This window comes from Xenopus laevis, chromosome 2S (assembly GCF_017654675.1).
Source record: "Xenopus laevis strain J_2021 chromosome 2S, Xenopus_laevis_v10.1, whole genome shotgun sequence".
Lineage (NCBI taxonomy): Eukaryota > Metazoa > Chordata > Amphibia > Anura > Pipidae > Xenopus > Xenopus laevis.
The window spans coordinates 23,211,168-23,228,732 of NC_054374.1; the positions used below are offsets into that span (position 1 = coordinate 23,211,168).

Consider the following 17,565-nt stretch of genomic DNA (forward strand, 5'->3'; position numbering starts at 1 on the left):
AACCTACCTTATGGCGCTGTAATATATGTACAAGAACACAGACACAGACTGAGGATAAACAGAAAGAAGAAAAACTTTGGCCACCCAAATGCTGATCCGAATGTTTGTCCCTAAACCCAACAGTGGGGCTACACTGCCCTCTGTGGTCCATGGCTGAAGGTATTTTTTTAATCTGGTTCAATCAGATATGGCTGAGGCAATATTGAGGGCTGTTCCTGCTGGCACGTCAAATGTCAAGGTATGAGGAACATCTCTAAAATCTAAAATTGGAAGAAGGCCTCATATAGACAACATAGACCCACTCGCAGTTATCAATTTTGGCCACCTAGGTGGTGTGCCTTATCATTCTTATCCAATTATTTGGATAACCAAACTTCTTATCCAATTGTTTGAATAACCAGACCATAGCAGGGGCCTAGTTAGATGTGTTGAAAGAGGACCGCATCCACAGCCTGATATTGGTTTGGAAATATGACACTTTACTCATATACGGCCCAACATTAGCTGTCAACTCAGCCTCTCCAGACGCAGTTGGCAGCTGTTAGCCCAAGTATGACTAGCTTTATTTTATTAGTACGTCTCTTTCTATTCAGAGTTTCACCATTTCATCTTACAGTCTGTCATTCAAGCCACTACCTGGTTACTAGGCTAAATTGGACCCCACTAAGTAGATAACATTTTAAATGCTTAACTAAAGAGCTGTAGAACAAAAAATATTCTAAAAAATAAGAATACAATTGTCCACAAAACACCAAGAGTTTATATTTACGGTACACATGCCATGGCCCATTACCTTCTCTTTGTCTGATTTCACAACGCTCTTTACTTCTTTCACAGACAGCTCCAAGGGATGTTGCCCATTGTCATCCTCAAAAGACAGCCGAAGGGTCCCCTGGAACGGCAGAGACCTGAATTTAGATGGGCCCACATGCACATACAGCCATTATCTTGCCCTAATTAAAATACATGGACTCAACTGTGATTTATATATTACCAACTTATTTACATTGCCATGTAGTATAATTGGCAGAACAAGATGGAGAATTGGTGCACATCAACCTGACAGGAACCTTGAGCGGCTCTTGCTATAAGCATATACAGGTATGGGACCTGTTATCCAGAATACTCGAGACGTGGGGTTTTCTGGATAGGGAATGTTTTTGGATCTCCATACCTTAAGTCTACTTGAAAATAATTTAGATATTAAATAAACCCAATAGGATTGCTTTGTCCTTTGCCTCCAACAAGGATGAACTGTATCTTAGTTGGAATCAAGTACAAGGTACTGTTTTATTATTACAGAGAAAAAGGAAATCATTGTATTGACTGTAATAGAGTCTATGGGAGATGGCCTTCCTGTAATTCAGAGCTTTTTGGATAACGGGTTTCTGGATAATGGATTCAATACCAGTAAATATATTAGCTAAGCATGATTGAAAAAAATTCTCTAAAAATATTCCATTGCACAAGTTAACTGGAGTTTAGAGTTGGTTTTGGAGAATCTGCTAGAGAATTATCTTTTCAGCCATATATATATATATGCTTAATCTTCTGTCTTGAACGGACCTTGTGGGTCATTCCTGAACATTGTGATTCCTAGAAAATGGGTAAGGTGTGGCAAGACCAGTGGGGATATATACCTCCCAACATAACCACAATCAGCCCTGGCCATGCTCATAGCAGCGAATACATGGTCCTAATTCACCTGGAACTCATAAGTTAGTGTTGCACCATTATTGGAGTCTCCAAATGGGTAGTGTAACACAGAAGTAGAGATAACAGGGAGATTTTGTAGTTCCAGTGTTATGTTCTCACTATCCACAGGCAGGTCTAGCTCTACAAATGTCCTTATGCTGATATTGTCTATAGAATCCAGTCCTGTACAGAGCTACTAGTAGCTCTGTGTGTCTTCACCCTTAAAAGAGAACTCTTTGTATGATCTAAGGTTCTATTAGCTAGTTGGTCTAGCCTTCAGAACATTTTGATTGGTTGTTCCAGAACCATTAATGGTTTATGTGTTCTGAATGGTTACAGATAAAAAATAAATGTTCTCATAATTGATTAGCTAGAAGAAGGTTGTCCAACTGGAGGCCTGTGAGCCCCTCCAAGAGATTTGTATTGCCCCCAGACTGCATCAGAGCTCCAGTAATGGAAACAATGGGCCAGTTAGGGAAAGCTACAAAATTTTGAAGACTTGAAGGTTGAGAATCACATCAGTATAACTATTTGCATTTCCAACCAACCGTACCTTATTCCCAGCCAGACACATTCAGCTCTATGCAAACCCTGGCTATTGCTCTAAAGACCGAGTAATGTCAATGAATTCACTTTCCCACATTATTAAAGAGTGCACGGCCAAGAAAAACAGGGGAACTTTCTAAGCGCCGGTTTGTCAGAGTTCCAACATTCTGCTTCCATACAAAGCCAACTTCTATTGTAGCATCAGGGGGAATTTATAGTGTTTAGTTTGTTGCCAAAACTAGGATAAACCCTTAATTAAGTCACTTACAGATTTCCTTTACAGCACCAACTTTGGGGATAAAACTGCCTTTTTTCTCACTGTACAACATTTGCACAGAGATAACCTACAGGGCCCAATGTCCTGCCCTTCTATTGATAATGGACAACTACCTGCCATTGCCTACATTGCCTTTCTTGGTATCTTGGTCCCTCTCTTGGTATGCCCCAGCCCACCCAGTTACTCCTCCGATACACCCAGTTACACTTCCAAGGTATAGTATTGCTCTCCATCTAACCCAGCTCCTCTCCACTCCACCAAGCAACCCCTGCATAAGTTTTAAGTGTAAGGTTGGTAAGCCTAGGGCATGTAAGCACCTATCTACAGGATGGTGTTGGAGGGGTAAGGGCTTTTACTGTTGGATAATCTTTGATGCTAGTAATTTTGCTGCTAACTGGGGATATTAAAGGGGTTGTTCACCTTCAAATAAAATTTTAGTATGATGTAGAAAGTGATATTCTGAGACAATTTGTAGTGAGTTTTGTTTTTTCATTATTTGTCTTTTTTTAGTTATTTAGTTTTTTATTTAGTATACTGTGCTTGAAAGGCTGCCCATATGGCTACAAAGCAGCTTGTTTATATAAACTATAGTAGTACTTATCTGTTATCTACTGTGTATCCTGTGCTTGAATCGCTGCCCCCATGGCTACACAACAGCTTGTTTATATAAACTATAGTAGTACTTATCTGTTATCTACTGTGTATCCTGTGCTTGAATCGCTGCCCCCCATGGCTACACAACAGCTTGTTTATATAAACTATAGTAGTACTTATCTGTTATCTACTGTGTATCATGTGCTTGAATGGCTGCCCCCATGGCTACACAGCAGCTTGTTTATATAAACTATAGTAGCACTTATCTGTTATCTACTGTGTATCCTGTGCTTGAATCGCTGCCCCCCATGGCTACACAACAGCTTGTTTATATAAACTATAGTAGTACTAATCTGTTATCTACTGTGTATCCTGTGCTTGAATGACTGCCCCCATGGCTACACAGCAGCTTGTTTATATAAACTATAGTAGTACTTATCTGTTATCTACTGTGTACCCTGTGCTTGAATGGCTGCCCCATGGCTACACAGCAGCTTGTTTATATAAACTATAGTAGTACTTATCTGTTATCTACTGTGTATCATGTGCTTGAATGGCTGCCCCCATGGCTACACAGCAGCTTGTTTATATAAACTATAGAAACGTTTCTGAAGCAAACACAGAACTTTCACTAGTGCAGGGTAACCGTACATTAAATTGTAATTACTTTAATACACCTTCATTTTTTGGTCTTATTGTTCCTTTAATTTAAAGGTGAGCCACCCTTTTAACAGAGCTAAAAGCTGCCATATCTGGAGATTCCTTGCATTCCCCAGTGCAGACATTCCATCCCCAAAACTGAATCCTGATTATTCTTCACACACACTGTAAACTGTCAGAGCCCTTGTAAAAACCTCTATTATTAATACAGAACATTTATACATTATATTTCACTGGGACGCTGGGATTAGTAAAAACTATTAACACTTCGCTACTCACTTAGCGGCTGAAACCCAGAGCACAAAAACTGCCTGCCAAATGATTTATTTTACATTTCACCCCTCTCCTCAATTCTGCAGAGCAATTGTGGGAGCTGTCTAATGTATTTAATCATATTCTCATTCTACTTCTGTTATCTGCATAATGATCACCTCCTTATCTGTAAGACTGAGACACAGGCAGCAGGTAGGGCACATGCGTCATGACGGCGCAGGGTGTTAAGTGTAAATTTTCTTGCCCTTTATACTTCGTCCCATGTCTTTTGCCTTAGGGGCAAATTGGGAGCGTTGGGTAGTGCTGTATGCAATGGGTGTGGCACATGGGTCATTCAGAACATACAAAATGGTGAAATATTAAAATGAATTCTCCACTTTTTCATCAGGAGGCACTTACAAATATACCCATTAAAACCCTTCACTTTGGAATGACAAGGTGTGTAGTTATTCAAGATGAAAACAGTTGTCTTTTATCAGATGGAATATGCGGTAGGTAAGTTTCACTAGGAATGAGCCGGGCTCAGGCATTGCCAGATTAGGATCTGTGAGTGTGTATTTAGGAGACAGCTGCCTGGCCCATCAATAGAAACATTCTATGAATTCTTTCCCTGCAGCAGTTCCATGAGAGCTACACAAATGCCTGGGGGGAGTGACGTCACAATGTGCAAGGGTGGTGATCCTCCTGGGCCTCCCAAGGTTTGTCTCTGCTTTATGCTACAATGAACACATCCTGTGGCTTCTTCCTGCGGAGATCCTAATTATTTTTCCAGGCTGACAGTGTTTTCTTCTGTTGTGGAAGATACAGTTCAGCAACACTATGAAGCTTTCCTATCATCCGTCATGTTCTGACATCTAGTAGCACAGCAAGCAGATTGGAGACCTGCACAGGCCTAAATGAATGGACTGGCACTGAGCTTTGTACTGCAACATGCATTATTTTATTTGTTTGGACTCACTATCTGATTCACAATATGTTTACCCACAGGTCCCCAAAATGTCTAGAGTTTGACCCAAGGGTAGAACTATCGAGGTGTAGAAATACTGGTAGAACAGGAGCATTTTTGCAGCACTCAGCAAAAGCAGCAAGAAGAGGTACTCTACAGGGATGGAGATCCTTGGGGTGATGGCCTCCTAGTGGACCCAAGATTCCCCAGTAAGACACTGAGCACTGCTCTTAAAGGAACAGTAACACAAAAAAAAGGAAGTGTTTTAAAAAAAAAAATGGCAGTATTATGTAATGTTTTCCTGTACTGGTAAAACTGGTATGTTTGCTTCAGAAAAATACAGTAACTATAGTTGATATAAACAAGCTGCTGTGTAGCCATGGGGGCAGCCATTCAAGCACAGGATACACAGTAGATAACAGATAAGTACTACTATAGTTTATATAAACAAGCTGCTGTGTAGCCATGGGGGCAGCCATTCAAGCACAGGATATACAGTAGAAAACAGATAAGTTCTGAAGAATCCCATTGTATACTACAGAGCTTATCTGTTATCTGCTGTGTATCCTGTGCTTGAATGGCTGCCCCCATGGCTACACAACAGCTTATTTATATAAACTATAGTAGTACTTATCTGTTATCTACTGTGTATCCTGTGCTTGAATGGCTGCCCCCATGGCTACACAGCAGCTTGTTTATATAAACTATAGTAGTACTTATCTGTTATCTACTGTGTATCCTGTGCTTGAATGGCTGCCCACATGGCTACACAGCAGCTTATTTATATAAACTATAGTAGTACTTATCTGTTATCTACTGTGTATCCTGTGCTTGAATGGCTGACCCCATGGCTACACAGCAGCTTGTTTATATAAACTATAGTAAAGTTTATGAAGCCAACACACCAGTTGTACCAGTGCAGGGCAACAGTACGTTAAATTTTTATTACTTTAAAACATTTTCATTTTTGGTATAACTGTTCCTTTAATGTTCATGTTGCCTTGGACCTTTTCGGCAACCCAGAAACATCCCAGTGCCCAGCTAGTGCTGAAGTATATCTCACTGCATCCACCGATGGCTGAAGTGAGATCATGGGAAACCAGGCACTAGAAATAATAAAATAAATGTACAGGCATGGGACCTGAGGTTTTCCGGATAATGGATCTTTCTGTAATTTGGATCTTCATACCTAATATTAATATTATATTATATTATTCATATAGTAAGTCTACTAGAAAATCATAAATCATTAAATAAACCCTATAAACTGGTTTTGCTTCCAATAAGGATTAATTATATCTTAGTTGGGATCAAGTACAAGCTACTGTTTTATTATAACAGAGAAAAAGGATTTTTTTTTTTCTTTTAAATTTAATTATTTGATTATACAGTAATGGAGTCTATGGGAGATGGCCTTTGTGTAATTCGGATAACAGGCTTCCTGATAACGGATCCAATACCTGTATAATAATAACAATAAGAAAGGTATTATCTGTGGATTTATATTTGGTACATGGTGCAGCCCATAAGCAGATGTGGAGCACAGAAAATGCAGCGATTGCACAGAAAGTTTAAATTGGGGTAAAATGCCGTTGTTTGTACACGTGAATCCTGTGTCGGCCCTAAGAAAGGGAAATATGTAGGTTATGCACCTGAATATTCTGGCACGTGCACATCCACCCTGGGACTGAGCAAAGGCACAGCCCCCATTAGCAGAACAATGTCTATTCACAGCACATTGAGCTCGAGGGCCCTGGAGCATCACATGCTGAACTGATTATGTGTGTGTTCCATTTCTCATCTCAGGTGAACAGAGAACCCAGATAAAGCAGGATCTTTGTTCCTGAAATTAGAAAAGAACAATACCCAAAGCACAAGGTGAGATTAAAGGGGCAGTATTATGCCAGTGTTTGGAACTGTTCCTGAAACAATGTGGGACATTTTGTAAAATACAGTCATTTAACATTCTAGCTTTATAACAGCATTCTCTGATCCCCATTGTAAGCAGCAGTCCTGCCCTGCTTTATGGCAGCTGAGATTCTAACTATCTGTATAACATAGTATTATATCTCAGTGGCTGCACATATCCTATCTGATCCCAATTGGAAACAGCAGTCCTGCCCTGCTTTATGGCAGCTGAGATTCTAACTATCTGTATAACAGAACATTCTGTCCCAGTGGCTGCACAGATCTTATCTGATCCCCGTTGTAAGCAGCAGTCCTGCCCTGCTTTATGGCTGAGATTCTAGCTATCTGTATAACAGAGCATTCTCTCCCAGTGGCTGCACAGATCTTATCTGATCCCCATTGGAAGCAGCAGTCCTGCCCTGCTTTATGGCTGAGATTCTAGCTATCTGTATAACAGAGCATTCTCTCCCAGTGGCTGCACAGATCCCATCTGATCCCCATTGGAAGCAGCAGTTCTGCCCTGCTTTATGGCTGAAATTCTAGCTATCTGTTAAACAAAGGCTTTTGCACTTTTTGCCTCCTTGTTTGAAAGGCCTCTCTTTTAAAATTTATACCAAAAACACCACAATCAGAAATGTTATCAGTCCCAAATACCATGTTCTCCTTTCCCGGGTTACGGGCAGTAGGACCACGGCACGCACAAGCACAGCTGTCTTAGCCTAACACTTGGCTGAGCAGCTGTTTGGGCCGGAGCCAGAGAGTCGCAGAGCAAACAATCGCTCAGTCACGGAGGAGCTTGATGACAAATGACAAACTCTGCCTTCCTATTTCAAATGGACATTTCCTACAAAAGGCTGAGGGGTTTCATGTGCTGTATCTTAGAGGGGAAATGATGGCCATTCTCAGTTTTTCTCTGTAACATCCCACTTATCTCCTCCATGCAGCCTGCTCTTCGAAGAGAGTGTGGCGCGGCCATCACACTGTCAGTGCAGTTTTTGAATGAGCTCAGTAATGATACAAAGCCCATTAAGTGCCTCATTTAAATTCATTCTGCATCGGGATCTTTCCCGTTAAATAAAAGCCTTTTAGTAGCATATAAAAATAGCGCAGAGAAGTGTTTAGAGATCTGTCATTATGATGGCGTGTGTTGGCCTCTGACATCATCGACTGCGGGAAAAATCTAGCGGCTCAGCAGAATTTGATTTTTTGGACCCCATTACTCATCTCGAGGTTCAGGCATTCTGTTTCACATGGTATAAATGAATCAGTGAAGGCAAAACCTGGATATGAGGAAGAGCTCGTATAAACTATGGCGTGCACTGTACATGCTTTACTGAGCATTCCTAAGAAGGGAAAGTAACCGGGAACCTTGTTTTTATTATAAATAGATATGATATATTTTTAGAGTTCTAAATACAAAGAGCAAGAGAGACAGATAAAGGAACGAGGAGCATGGGAAACCAACGCACAATCAGATGCAGGTTTGGGTGGGGGCCCTAGATATCGACTGGGTCCCCAGAGCTCAATGTCTCTGGGCAAAGGGGATTCCAAGCAGTTGTTTTCTGATAGTGATATAAAAGGCTGCAGCCAAATAACATCTGTGACCCAATATTTCTTTTTTTTTTTTGTGTATAACCAGTACATTCTGGGATTTGTGGCGAATAGATCTCGTGCTGGCATTAGACGAGGGACGAAAGGCTGGATATCTAACTCTAGGTAAATCTTCATACATCAGGGATGTCAGGCTCTTTCCCTCTGCCCTGATCATTTTGCACTAATTAATGTGGTTAAGGCAGTGATTCCCCAGGGAAGGCCCAGGGCTTGCTGGTGTCTCCTCTATGCTCAGCTCTGACCCTCACCTCTGTGGGTTCCATTGAGAAGCCCTATCTATTGCTTGCTCTGATATTCTACACTGTGTATACAAGTTTTCGGGGTATGAATATAACAAAGCCATTCACACGGCCACATTCACATGAACCACTGCCTCGTATACCACCCAGGGAGCAATGCCACTCTAGTTCCTCCTGGGATCTCCCAAAGCTGCGCTGGGTGTCTCTGTATCTGGTTGAGATAATTTTAGTGAGATGCTAGATACACTGGACAGAATGAGTGCAAAGTACTTACCTGGCAGAATTATTATTATTATTATTTTATCATTATTAACATGTATTTATATAGTGCCAACATATTGCGTAGCACTGTAAAGTAAATGTGATTATACAACTAAATCACATGAAATTATATACATAGAACATATGGAGTTACATACATCACAATCAATACCGGTACAAAAGGTGAGGAAGGCCCTATGCAGAAAGAGCTTACACTCTAAAGGGAAGGAAGTAATACACAAGGTGTGGGAGTGGGCAAGATCGAATTAAGTGGGTGAGAAATGTGGTGTTGTATGTGGTGTTGCGTTTGGTAGTTAAGCAGAGTGAGGGTAGGCTTCTCGAAAGAAGTGTGTTTTAAGAGATTTCTTGAAAGCAGAAAGGTTAGGAGAAAGTTGGACAGACCATGGGAGAGCGTTCCAGAGGAGGGGTGCAGCCGTTGCAAAGTCTTGAATGCGAGCATGTGAGGAGGTAATGAGAGAAGAGTTGAGTAGCAGGTAAGTAGAGGAGCGTAATAGGTGGTTGGGTGAGTATATAGAGATGAGTTCAGAGATGTAGGGTGGGGCAGAGTTATGAAGTCCTTTGAATGTCAGGGTCATTAATTTGAATTTAATTCTGAGAGGTAGTGGAAGCCAGTGCAGGGATTAACAGAATGGTGTGGCAGAGGAGGAACGGTTGCTGAGGTGTATGAGCCTCGCAGCAGTGTTCATTATGGACTGGAGAGGTGACAGTCTCTGGAGGGGAAAGCCAATTAAAAGAGAGTTACAGTAGTCTAGATGTGATATGACGAGGGAGTGAATAAGAATTTTGGCGGCATCCAGAAAATGCTATTCCGTTGTAGGAGACATTGAAGGAACGATTGGTGATATAAGAAGAGAACCAGGACAGGGCTGTGTCACGAAGGCCAAGCGACTGGAGGGACTGGAGGAGGAGAGGGTGATCTACAGTGTCAAATGCAGCTGAGAGATCAAGCAGTATTAGTAGTGAGAAATGATTGTTGGCTTTAGCAGTTAAAAGGTCATTAGTTAGTCGGGTCAGGGCAGTTTCAGTGGAGTGTTGTGGCTTAAAACCAGATTATAGGGGGTCCAGCAGGTTCTTGTCAGAGAGGAATGAGGTTAGTAGGTTGTAGACTAGGTACTCAAGTAGTTTAGAGATGAAAGGTAGCAATAGATAGGAAAGATAGACTAAGTGAGAGCGTGATTTATAAAAATTGTAAATTGTAAAAAGGCTCACTGTAAAGGCTAATAAAGAGCAAAAAGATAAGAGTTGCAGGACAAACCACATGTTCGCCACTCCCCATTGAATATAACAGCTTGGAAATGCCCCTAAGAAACCTCTTATTTGGCCACAGGCTACAGTCTTGTAAAACAGGTTTGAAAACTGATATCTGACCCCTGTAATAGAATGCTCTGTTATATATAGCTAGAATCTCAGCCATAAAGCAGGGCAGGACTGCTGCTTCCAATGGGGATCAGATAGGATCTGTGCAGCCACTGGGACAGAATGTTCTGTTATACAGATAGCTAGAATCTCAGCTATAAACATTCCCTTTGTAGTGAATTTGTAAATGACTTGCAGAACTCCTGTTTTACAGAAGCCATAAAAAGTAAAATGACTAGAGTGCCCGTGTACCCCCTCTCGTAGGTGTGACTTTCCCTTTTGTGTAAGTATTTCTCATAGCTGCCAATCATTTCTGTTCTAGAAGGAAAATGACTGTGGTTTTGTTTGCTTTAATTTCACGTTGTACATACAGAATCTCAGCCACTCCATATTGATGCTCTGCATGTTCATTAAAGTCTCTGTAACAGTCGGAAACCAACGGCCGCGATCCAACAGGATTTTTTGTCCCATCCGATCGAGATCTGTCCGACTTTCGGCCAGATCTCAATCGGGGAAGCCTGTCGGGGGGCCCCATACACGTGCCAATAAGTTGCCGACTTGGTCTGTCAGCAGCTTTTATCGGCCCGTGTATGGCCACCTTTAGCCAATGTCTCCCCTTGTATAGACAGCTAAAGAACCAGCAAGTGCACAGTCAGAGCATACAATGTTAACATGGCTGAGCCAATCTATAGTCATTTAGAGCATGGGACTATTGGCATGGTATGACCTGTCTCCCAATAAGGTATTAGAATGTTCACATGACTAAATTAAAGGAGTTGTGTGATGTAGAGAGTTATATTCTTAGACAATTGGCAATTTGCCTTTAATGTTTATTATTTGTGGTTTTTGAGTTATTTTGCTTTTTATTCAGCAGCTCTCCAGATTGCAGTCTCAGCCATCTGGTTGCTAGAGTCCAAACTGCCCTAGCAACCATGAACTGATTTGAATATGAGACTGGAATATGAATAGGACAGAGTCTGAATAAAAAGGTGAATAATAAAAAGTAGCAATAACAATAAATTTGTAGCCTTGCAAAGTTTTTGTCTTTTAAATGGGGTCAGCGACCCATCCATTTGAAAGCTGGAAAGAGTCAGATGAAAAAAGCAAATAATTAAAAAACAATTATGAAGGCCAATTGAAAGGTTGATTAAGATTAGCCGTACTATAACTTACTGAAAGCTAACCTACAGGTGAACCACCCCTTTAACATGTAGCCAATCAGAGCCTAAAGATACCCAATTTATACAATTAGCAAAGCCCAAACAGTATTTCATCCTGATTCCTAGAAACTAGTTTCTCTGGGACGCTTCTATAATGTGCTGGAGGGCCCACTCGCCTGTGCTGTTCCTGCATAAATGGGATCATTTAAGAAATGGAGGTCTGTACCACTTATTGCCAGCTATGGGGAGATTGTTTCTGTTGGGCATAAGAGAAGGGCCCTGGTATCTGAGACACTGAGGTTTGGGAAATGGAATAACTGCTGGACGGAGAGAGGCCCAGCCCTTGCCTTAAATGAACTGAAAGACATTTGTTGCATAATCTGATACATATCTTTTTCCTTCCATTAAAAAAAAAAAACACACCCCACTTTTAAAGGGAAAGGAAAGCCTGCTTCATCTGTCTCCAACCTATATTGCTGAGCACAAGATCCATCACCCTCGGCTTTACCGTTTTAAGAAAATATAGACTTTAGTGATGCACTAAACTAATCTCAGGCCTGGGTTGAAAATGTATTTAAAGGCCTGAATCTAAGCCACCAACCCAGCTGACTTGTCTGATGAAGCCAAACTGACACTCTGAGCTGTTAAACTGATACATTAGTTGCTGTTCTTACGGCAGCTAATCCATAGTGATACATTATGTGCTTAAGGATAGAGATACATTATGTGCTGGCAAAAGGTCAACCAAGTTGGTGAAATAGTGACAGGGCTTATGGAGAAAGAGGTGAATGGGAACGCCAAATGGATTCATTTAACATGTACACTAAAAAAATAAGTAAAGAATAGAACTTTTTTTTTTTAAAAAAAAGGTAATTATTTGGGGTATAAAATTTAAAAAAACAAAACAAAGCCTACAAAGCCAAGACGACGTTCACTCCTCTTTAAAGAGGTAGAACTTGTGCGTCGACTTCTGCCGTTTCATTTTATTAATTAAGAATCAAATTTTAAGAGCAAATTCTTATGTCTGGATACAAGAAAGTCTTTACAGAATCACTGGAAGTACAACTAAGGGCTTTCAATATGGCAAAAGCACATAACAATACAGGAATTTAACCTAGAAATGACCTTAAACTACTGAAAGAGATGTATGACATAACTGTAGCCATTCTAATACGGAACTTTCTCTCTCTCTCTCTCTCTCTCGCTCTAGGATTCCTACAAATACAAGGAAACAATTTTCCGAGCATTTTTATTACTTAAAGGGGACGTTTGTTAAAAAGGAAACGGTACTATTTGACTCAATTGTCATAGGGATCCTGTACCTCTAGGCTTGGACAGCAGCCCAGTGTAATAAAATACATAGGTTAAATTGTCTTGAGTTATTGGATGAAGGCACATATCCAGTTGCCAATCAAAGCAATGTAAATAAAACCATAGGAAAAAACAGAAAATGATTTGCTGCTTCTTCAAACAAACTTGTGAAAATAAGGGCATACCTTTTTGTGAGCATCTCTCTCTCTCTCTCATATATACAGTATATAAATATATATATAAAGCAGAAGATGCCATATTGCCTGAACAGAGGCATTTTCCATTGTCTAGGTCATTGATCCCCAACCAGTGGCATGCAAACAACATGTTACTCCCCAACCCCTTGGATGTTGCTCCCAGTGGCCTCAAAGCAGGTGCTTATTTTTTGAATTCCAGGCATGGAGGCAAGTTTTGGTTGCATAAAAACCAGGCATACTGTCAGTCCAATAGGGGCTATTATAGCCCTTATTTGGCACCTGGGAACTTTTTTTTCATGCTTGTCTTGCTCCCCAACTCATTTTAAATTTGAATGTAGCTCAAGGGTAAGAGTTGGGGACCCCTGGTCTAGGACAACAAGTTATGACCTATATGTATGATAAATTATGTTTATACACAGAAATGCAGCACAACCAACCACAGTTTTCCAAGTAATACTTACTCCTCTTTTTCCAGCTTCCTCGTTGAGGGCACTTATCCAAGCATTCAGCCATTGGCTCCTCCAACTGTTCAAAGACAGGATCCAAGAAAGAAGTGAATCAGCTTCACTTTGAGTTTTAGAGAGAGATTTTCCTCTGCGTCTCCAGATACCGCCAAGAACATACTGGAACAGGTAAACCCCAAGCGTGACCAGGGCAGCGACAAAAAGAGACACCAATATAAACCACTGAGCTTCACCAAGCCACGGCATGACTCGATAGAATGTTGAAAGAGCCAAGAGAAATAGTCAATACAGGGGTAATTCCACACAACTCCCAATTACAATCCTTTGGGCACCGGCCAATTTGTAGTGGACGTTTGAAAAAGTTAAAAAATTCATTGTTCCCAGGCTACACAAGTGTAGATCATGTCAGGATACAGACCTTGGGGCTGGCGACATTAATTTCCTCCTGAGCTCCTCCATATCCCACAAAGAATGAGACAAACAGTGTATCACAGGGCAGATATTCCCAGCGAGACCAAGGGGAGGAATGTTGTACGAATTCAGGAAAGGTTGGGTAGGTTCCCAGCATTACTGTTCCTCAGAGCAATGGAAGGATGTCGTGCCACAGAAGTTGGCAAGAGCAGTGCTAGAAAGCCCCTGGCATCAACGACGCCGGGAGTCCAATCCAAGCTTTTCTTCCTGCAAAGGCTTTAAGGCGAAAGTGAAATGTAAAAAATAAACAGGAAGAGCCTGTAGAACCCTCCAAGTGCCGGTTATTTTCTGCCATTCGGAAACAGACACCATCTTCCTTCAGCTCTGGAGATTCCCATTGGTCTCAGTTTGATTGAAGAGGACAACGGCAACAGAACTGAAATGAGCAGAAAGCACGTGATACTAGTTATAAGAAATTGGCTACAATTGTTACAGGGGAACTGTTTCCTTCCATACACGCACCAAATATCGTAAAAAATGTTTTCATACAATATTATCAGTGCGTCTATGGCCACCTTAATTCCTACTGTCTCGCCATTCAAAAGTTCTCAAGGCAAATAACCAGAGTAACTCACTCTGGAACCAGCCAATTAGAGCAGAGAAAGTCTGTCAATGACTCACAGCATGAGTGTAGCCAGAAAAATGTTAGACTGAGGAACTTAAAAATGGCTAAACACGTAAACAATTGTAAGAAATAATAATAACGTGTGAAAGCAAAGTAATAAACATCTACTAAAGTCTATTTACTTAAGTGTTGATTCCCCTTTAAAGAGACAATAAACCCTGCTGCACTGCTCAACCACACTTTACTGAGTTGTTGCTGGACTACAAATCCCAGCATACTTTAACATATCAAAGTTAAGGCATGCTGGGAACTGTAGTCCAGCAACATCAGGGTTGTATATTGAAAGCAACATTGCACAAAAAAACTTTACTCCAGAATTAAAATGCAAATGAAAATTCTCCAATGAGAATCCCAGCTGATGGGTGTAAATCTGGCTCCATGTTATTTGTTTCTGCAACTGGAGTTGGAAGCTTTAAGTCCAGTTCCCCAGCACTGAAGAAGTCTGTCCTTTATACCCAAGTTTGATTCCAGTGTTATATAATGACCCCAAAATAGCACAATAAGCTCTGTAGGTCTGGATGGCTGACCTAGCGCTGGGAATCAGCATTCTCATTGGACGATTCTCTTGCATCTGTAATGAAGTTTTTGGTCAGTAGAATTCCCATTGGTGAATTGGTTTCTATGTGTATTAAGTTTTTTTTCATTCGATAGATAACTAGGGGTGCAGTGGGACACCTTTATGATTGAGTTTAGAGTCCCTTCAAGGTTTTACACTTGCCTACAAACTTACAGCCGTGGCCAAAGACAAACTCCCAGAATTCCATGTCATTCAGAGATGCTGGGAGTTGTAGGCAGCTGGGCAGGGCAGGCACATCTTCTTGAGAGGCCGTGAGTGTTATTGTTTCTTTGCAGTAATCACTAATCCTGGTTTACCACAGTGCTGATCCATTGAACCCGGAGGTGTAGTAAAAAGGTAACACTGTGATTAACCTATAACATGCAAGAGGCTAAATTATTCCCAATGTCCTGTATCAGTCCCCATTTGCTCTCTATATTAGGATATGTGAAGCTTTCATGTACTGGAGGAAACAATGGCTATTAGCTGCTAGAATATAATAAAACAAGTTTGTTTCCTGCCGCTGAAAACAAAAGAAGTATTTTCCTCCCCTTCTGGGTCAGGAGTGGGTGGGCAGGGGCAATAACACAAGTGCAGAATGAGAAACACAATGTGGGCTGATTATTCCCTAAAGTGCTGAGCTTGGCACTGATTTACAGTAGAGGTAAGTATGTAGCCAGCTGCTGCGTTCTCCGTAGGGGGCCATTCAGTGTCCTCTTTGCATTCTCTCTGCTCCCTGCATGAGGCGCAGGGCTGACAAAGGGTTAAATAAAAGTGAAAGAGCCCTATCACACAGCAGGGGTGGCTGGGGAGCCCATTGAGATGTGAAGTTTGTGCATTGTGTTTGCAGAACAAACAGGAACTCAGCCCTTACAGTTCTCAGGATGAGACCCCGAGAGTAATGTATATAGTGCATAGTTCTCTGATGACCCAGTTGTAGGACAGGCAGTTTGGGTTGAGCTGGGTATAAAGGGGCCACTGGGTGCCCATAGATGAACCTTCTATCCATATAAAGTACAAGGATGGTTCCTTTCCCCTCCGCTAGGAACATTGGATCTCTCTCCTCTCCAATTAAACCAAGGCAGCGATGCTCCAAAGCAGCCAACTGATCAGCTCAATGTCACCCTCCCACTGTTCCCTTATAGTGCCCCCACCAACAAGACTGTGTGCCTCCCCTTCCACTGATCTGCCCTCCCCTGCTGCAGCAGTCACAATACAGGGTGCAAGTGGCACTGGAGCTTGGGCACCCACCCCGTCACCCACTGTCCTGCGTCCCCTCTCCTTCCTCCTACCTGTGACTCAGCAGTCCCCCGGCTCCCAGGCCTCTCATCTCACACTGCAGCTGTGCTGGCTGGAGGAAATCTGAGTGTATGGGGGCGTGGCATTGGTGGGTGTGATTTGCATAGGGGGTGTGTCACTGGAACTAAGGAAGGACAGAGTGTGCACAGGGCTGAGAGATGATTGGTCTCATAGGCTGGTCTTATTAACCTCATAGTGCCCAGGAAGAGGGGGATCAAGTTACAAGCTCAGTTAATTAACTGCTTCCCGACTGGCAAGAAGAAGAGCAGGTTACACACTGGAATTATTAACTACTTGGTGCCCAGCAAGAAGAAGAACAAGTTACATGCTGGGTTTATTAACTGTTTAGTGCCCAACAAGGAGAGCAGATTACAGGCTGGACATATTAACTGTTTAGTGCCCAGCAAGACAGAGAGCAGGTTACACACTGGACTTATTAACAACTTAGTGCCCAGCAAGAAGAAGAAAAAGTTAAATGCTGGGTTTTATTAACTGTTTAGTGCCCAGCAAGGAGAGCAGATTACAGGCTGGACATATTAACTGTTTAGTGCCCAGCAAGAAAGAAAGCAGGTTACACACTGGACATATTAACTAGTTAGTGCCCAGCAAGAATAAGAACAAGTTATATGCTGGGTTTATTAACTGTTTATTAACTGTTTAGTGCCCAGCAAGGAGAGCAGGTTCACACTGGACTTATTAACAACTTAGTGTCCATCAGGAGGGAGAACAAGTTACATGCTGGGCTTATTAACTATTTAGTGCTGCCCAGCAAGGAGAGCAGGTTACTGGACTTATTAACTATTTAGTGTCCATCAGGAGGGAGAACAAGTTACAGGCTGGGTTTATTAACTGTTTAGTGCCCAGGCGCGATCCTGGCCCCTCCGCTGCCCCCCCTCACCGGGAAATTCGCTCTTAAAGTACCAGGAGCAGCATTTTTACTTCCTTAAATAAGGGCCAGAACCGACACCTGTTTTTTCACAGAATAACCTCACTAATTGAACTCCACACTGCTATTATTTGGAAAAAGCCTCAATGAATGATTCAGTGGCACAGAATCATCAGCATGTCATGAGGGGTTTCTATTACTCTACTACA

The 17,565-nt window shown here is 41.7% G+C and overlaps 1 protein-coding gene across 4 annotated transcripts in view; it reads right to left on the reverse strand.

Annotated features, from left to right (window-relative positions):
• The window catches only part of c2cd2.S (C2 calcium-dependent domain containing 2 S homeolog), a 30,551-nt gene extending 13,970 nt beyond the window's left edge, over positions 1-16,581 (reverse strand). For 3 of the 4 annotated variants that reach the window (XM_018248938.2, XM_018248935.2, XM_018248939.2), the window contains exons 1-3: positions 16,464-16,581; positions 13,517-14,366; positions 794-892 (exon numbers count right to left, since the gene is read on the reverse strand). In XM_018248938.2, coding sequence (XP_018104427.1) covers positions 794-892; positions 13,517-13,765 — 348 coding nt within the window. In that variant the 5' untranslated portion in view covers positions 13,766-14,366; positions 16,464-16,581. Of the gene's footprint in view, positions 1-793; positions 893-13,516; positions 14,367-15,345; positions 16,300-16,463 lie in introns of those variants that run through there. The other variant, XM_018248936.2, reaches the window with a different exon arrangement.
• Positions 16,582-17,565: the final 984 nt, after the last annotated feature.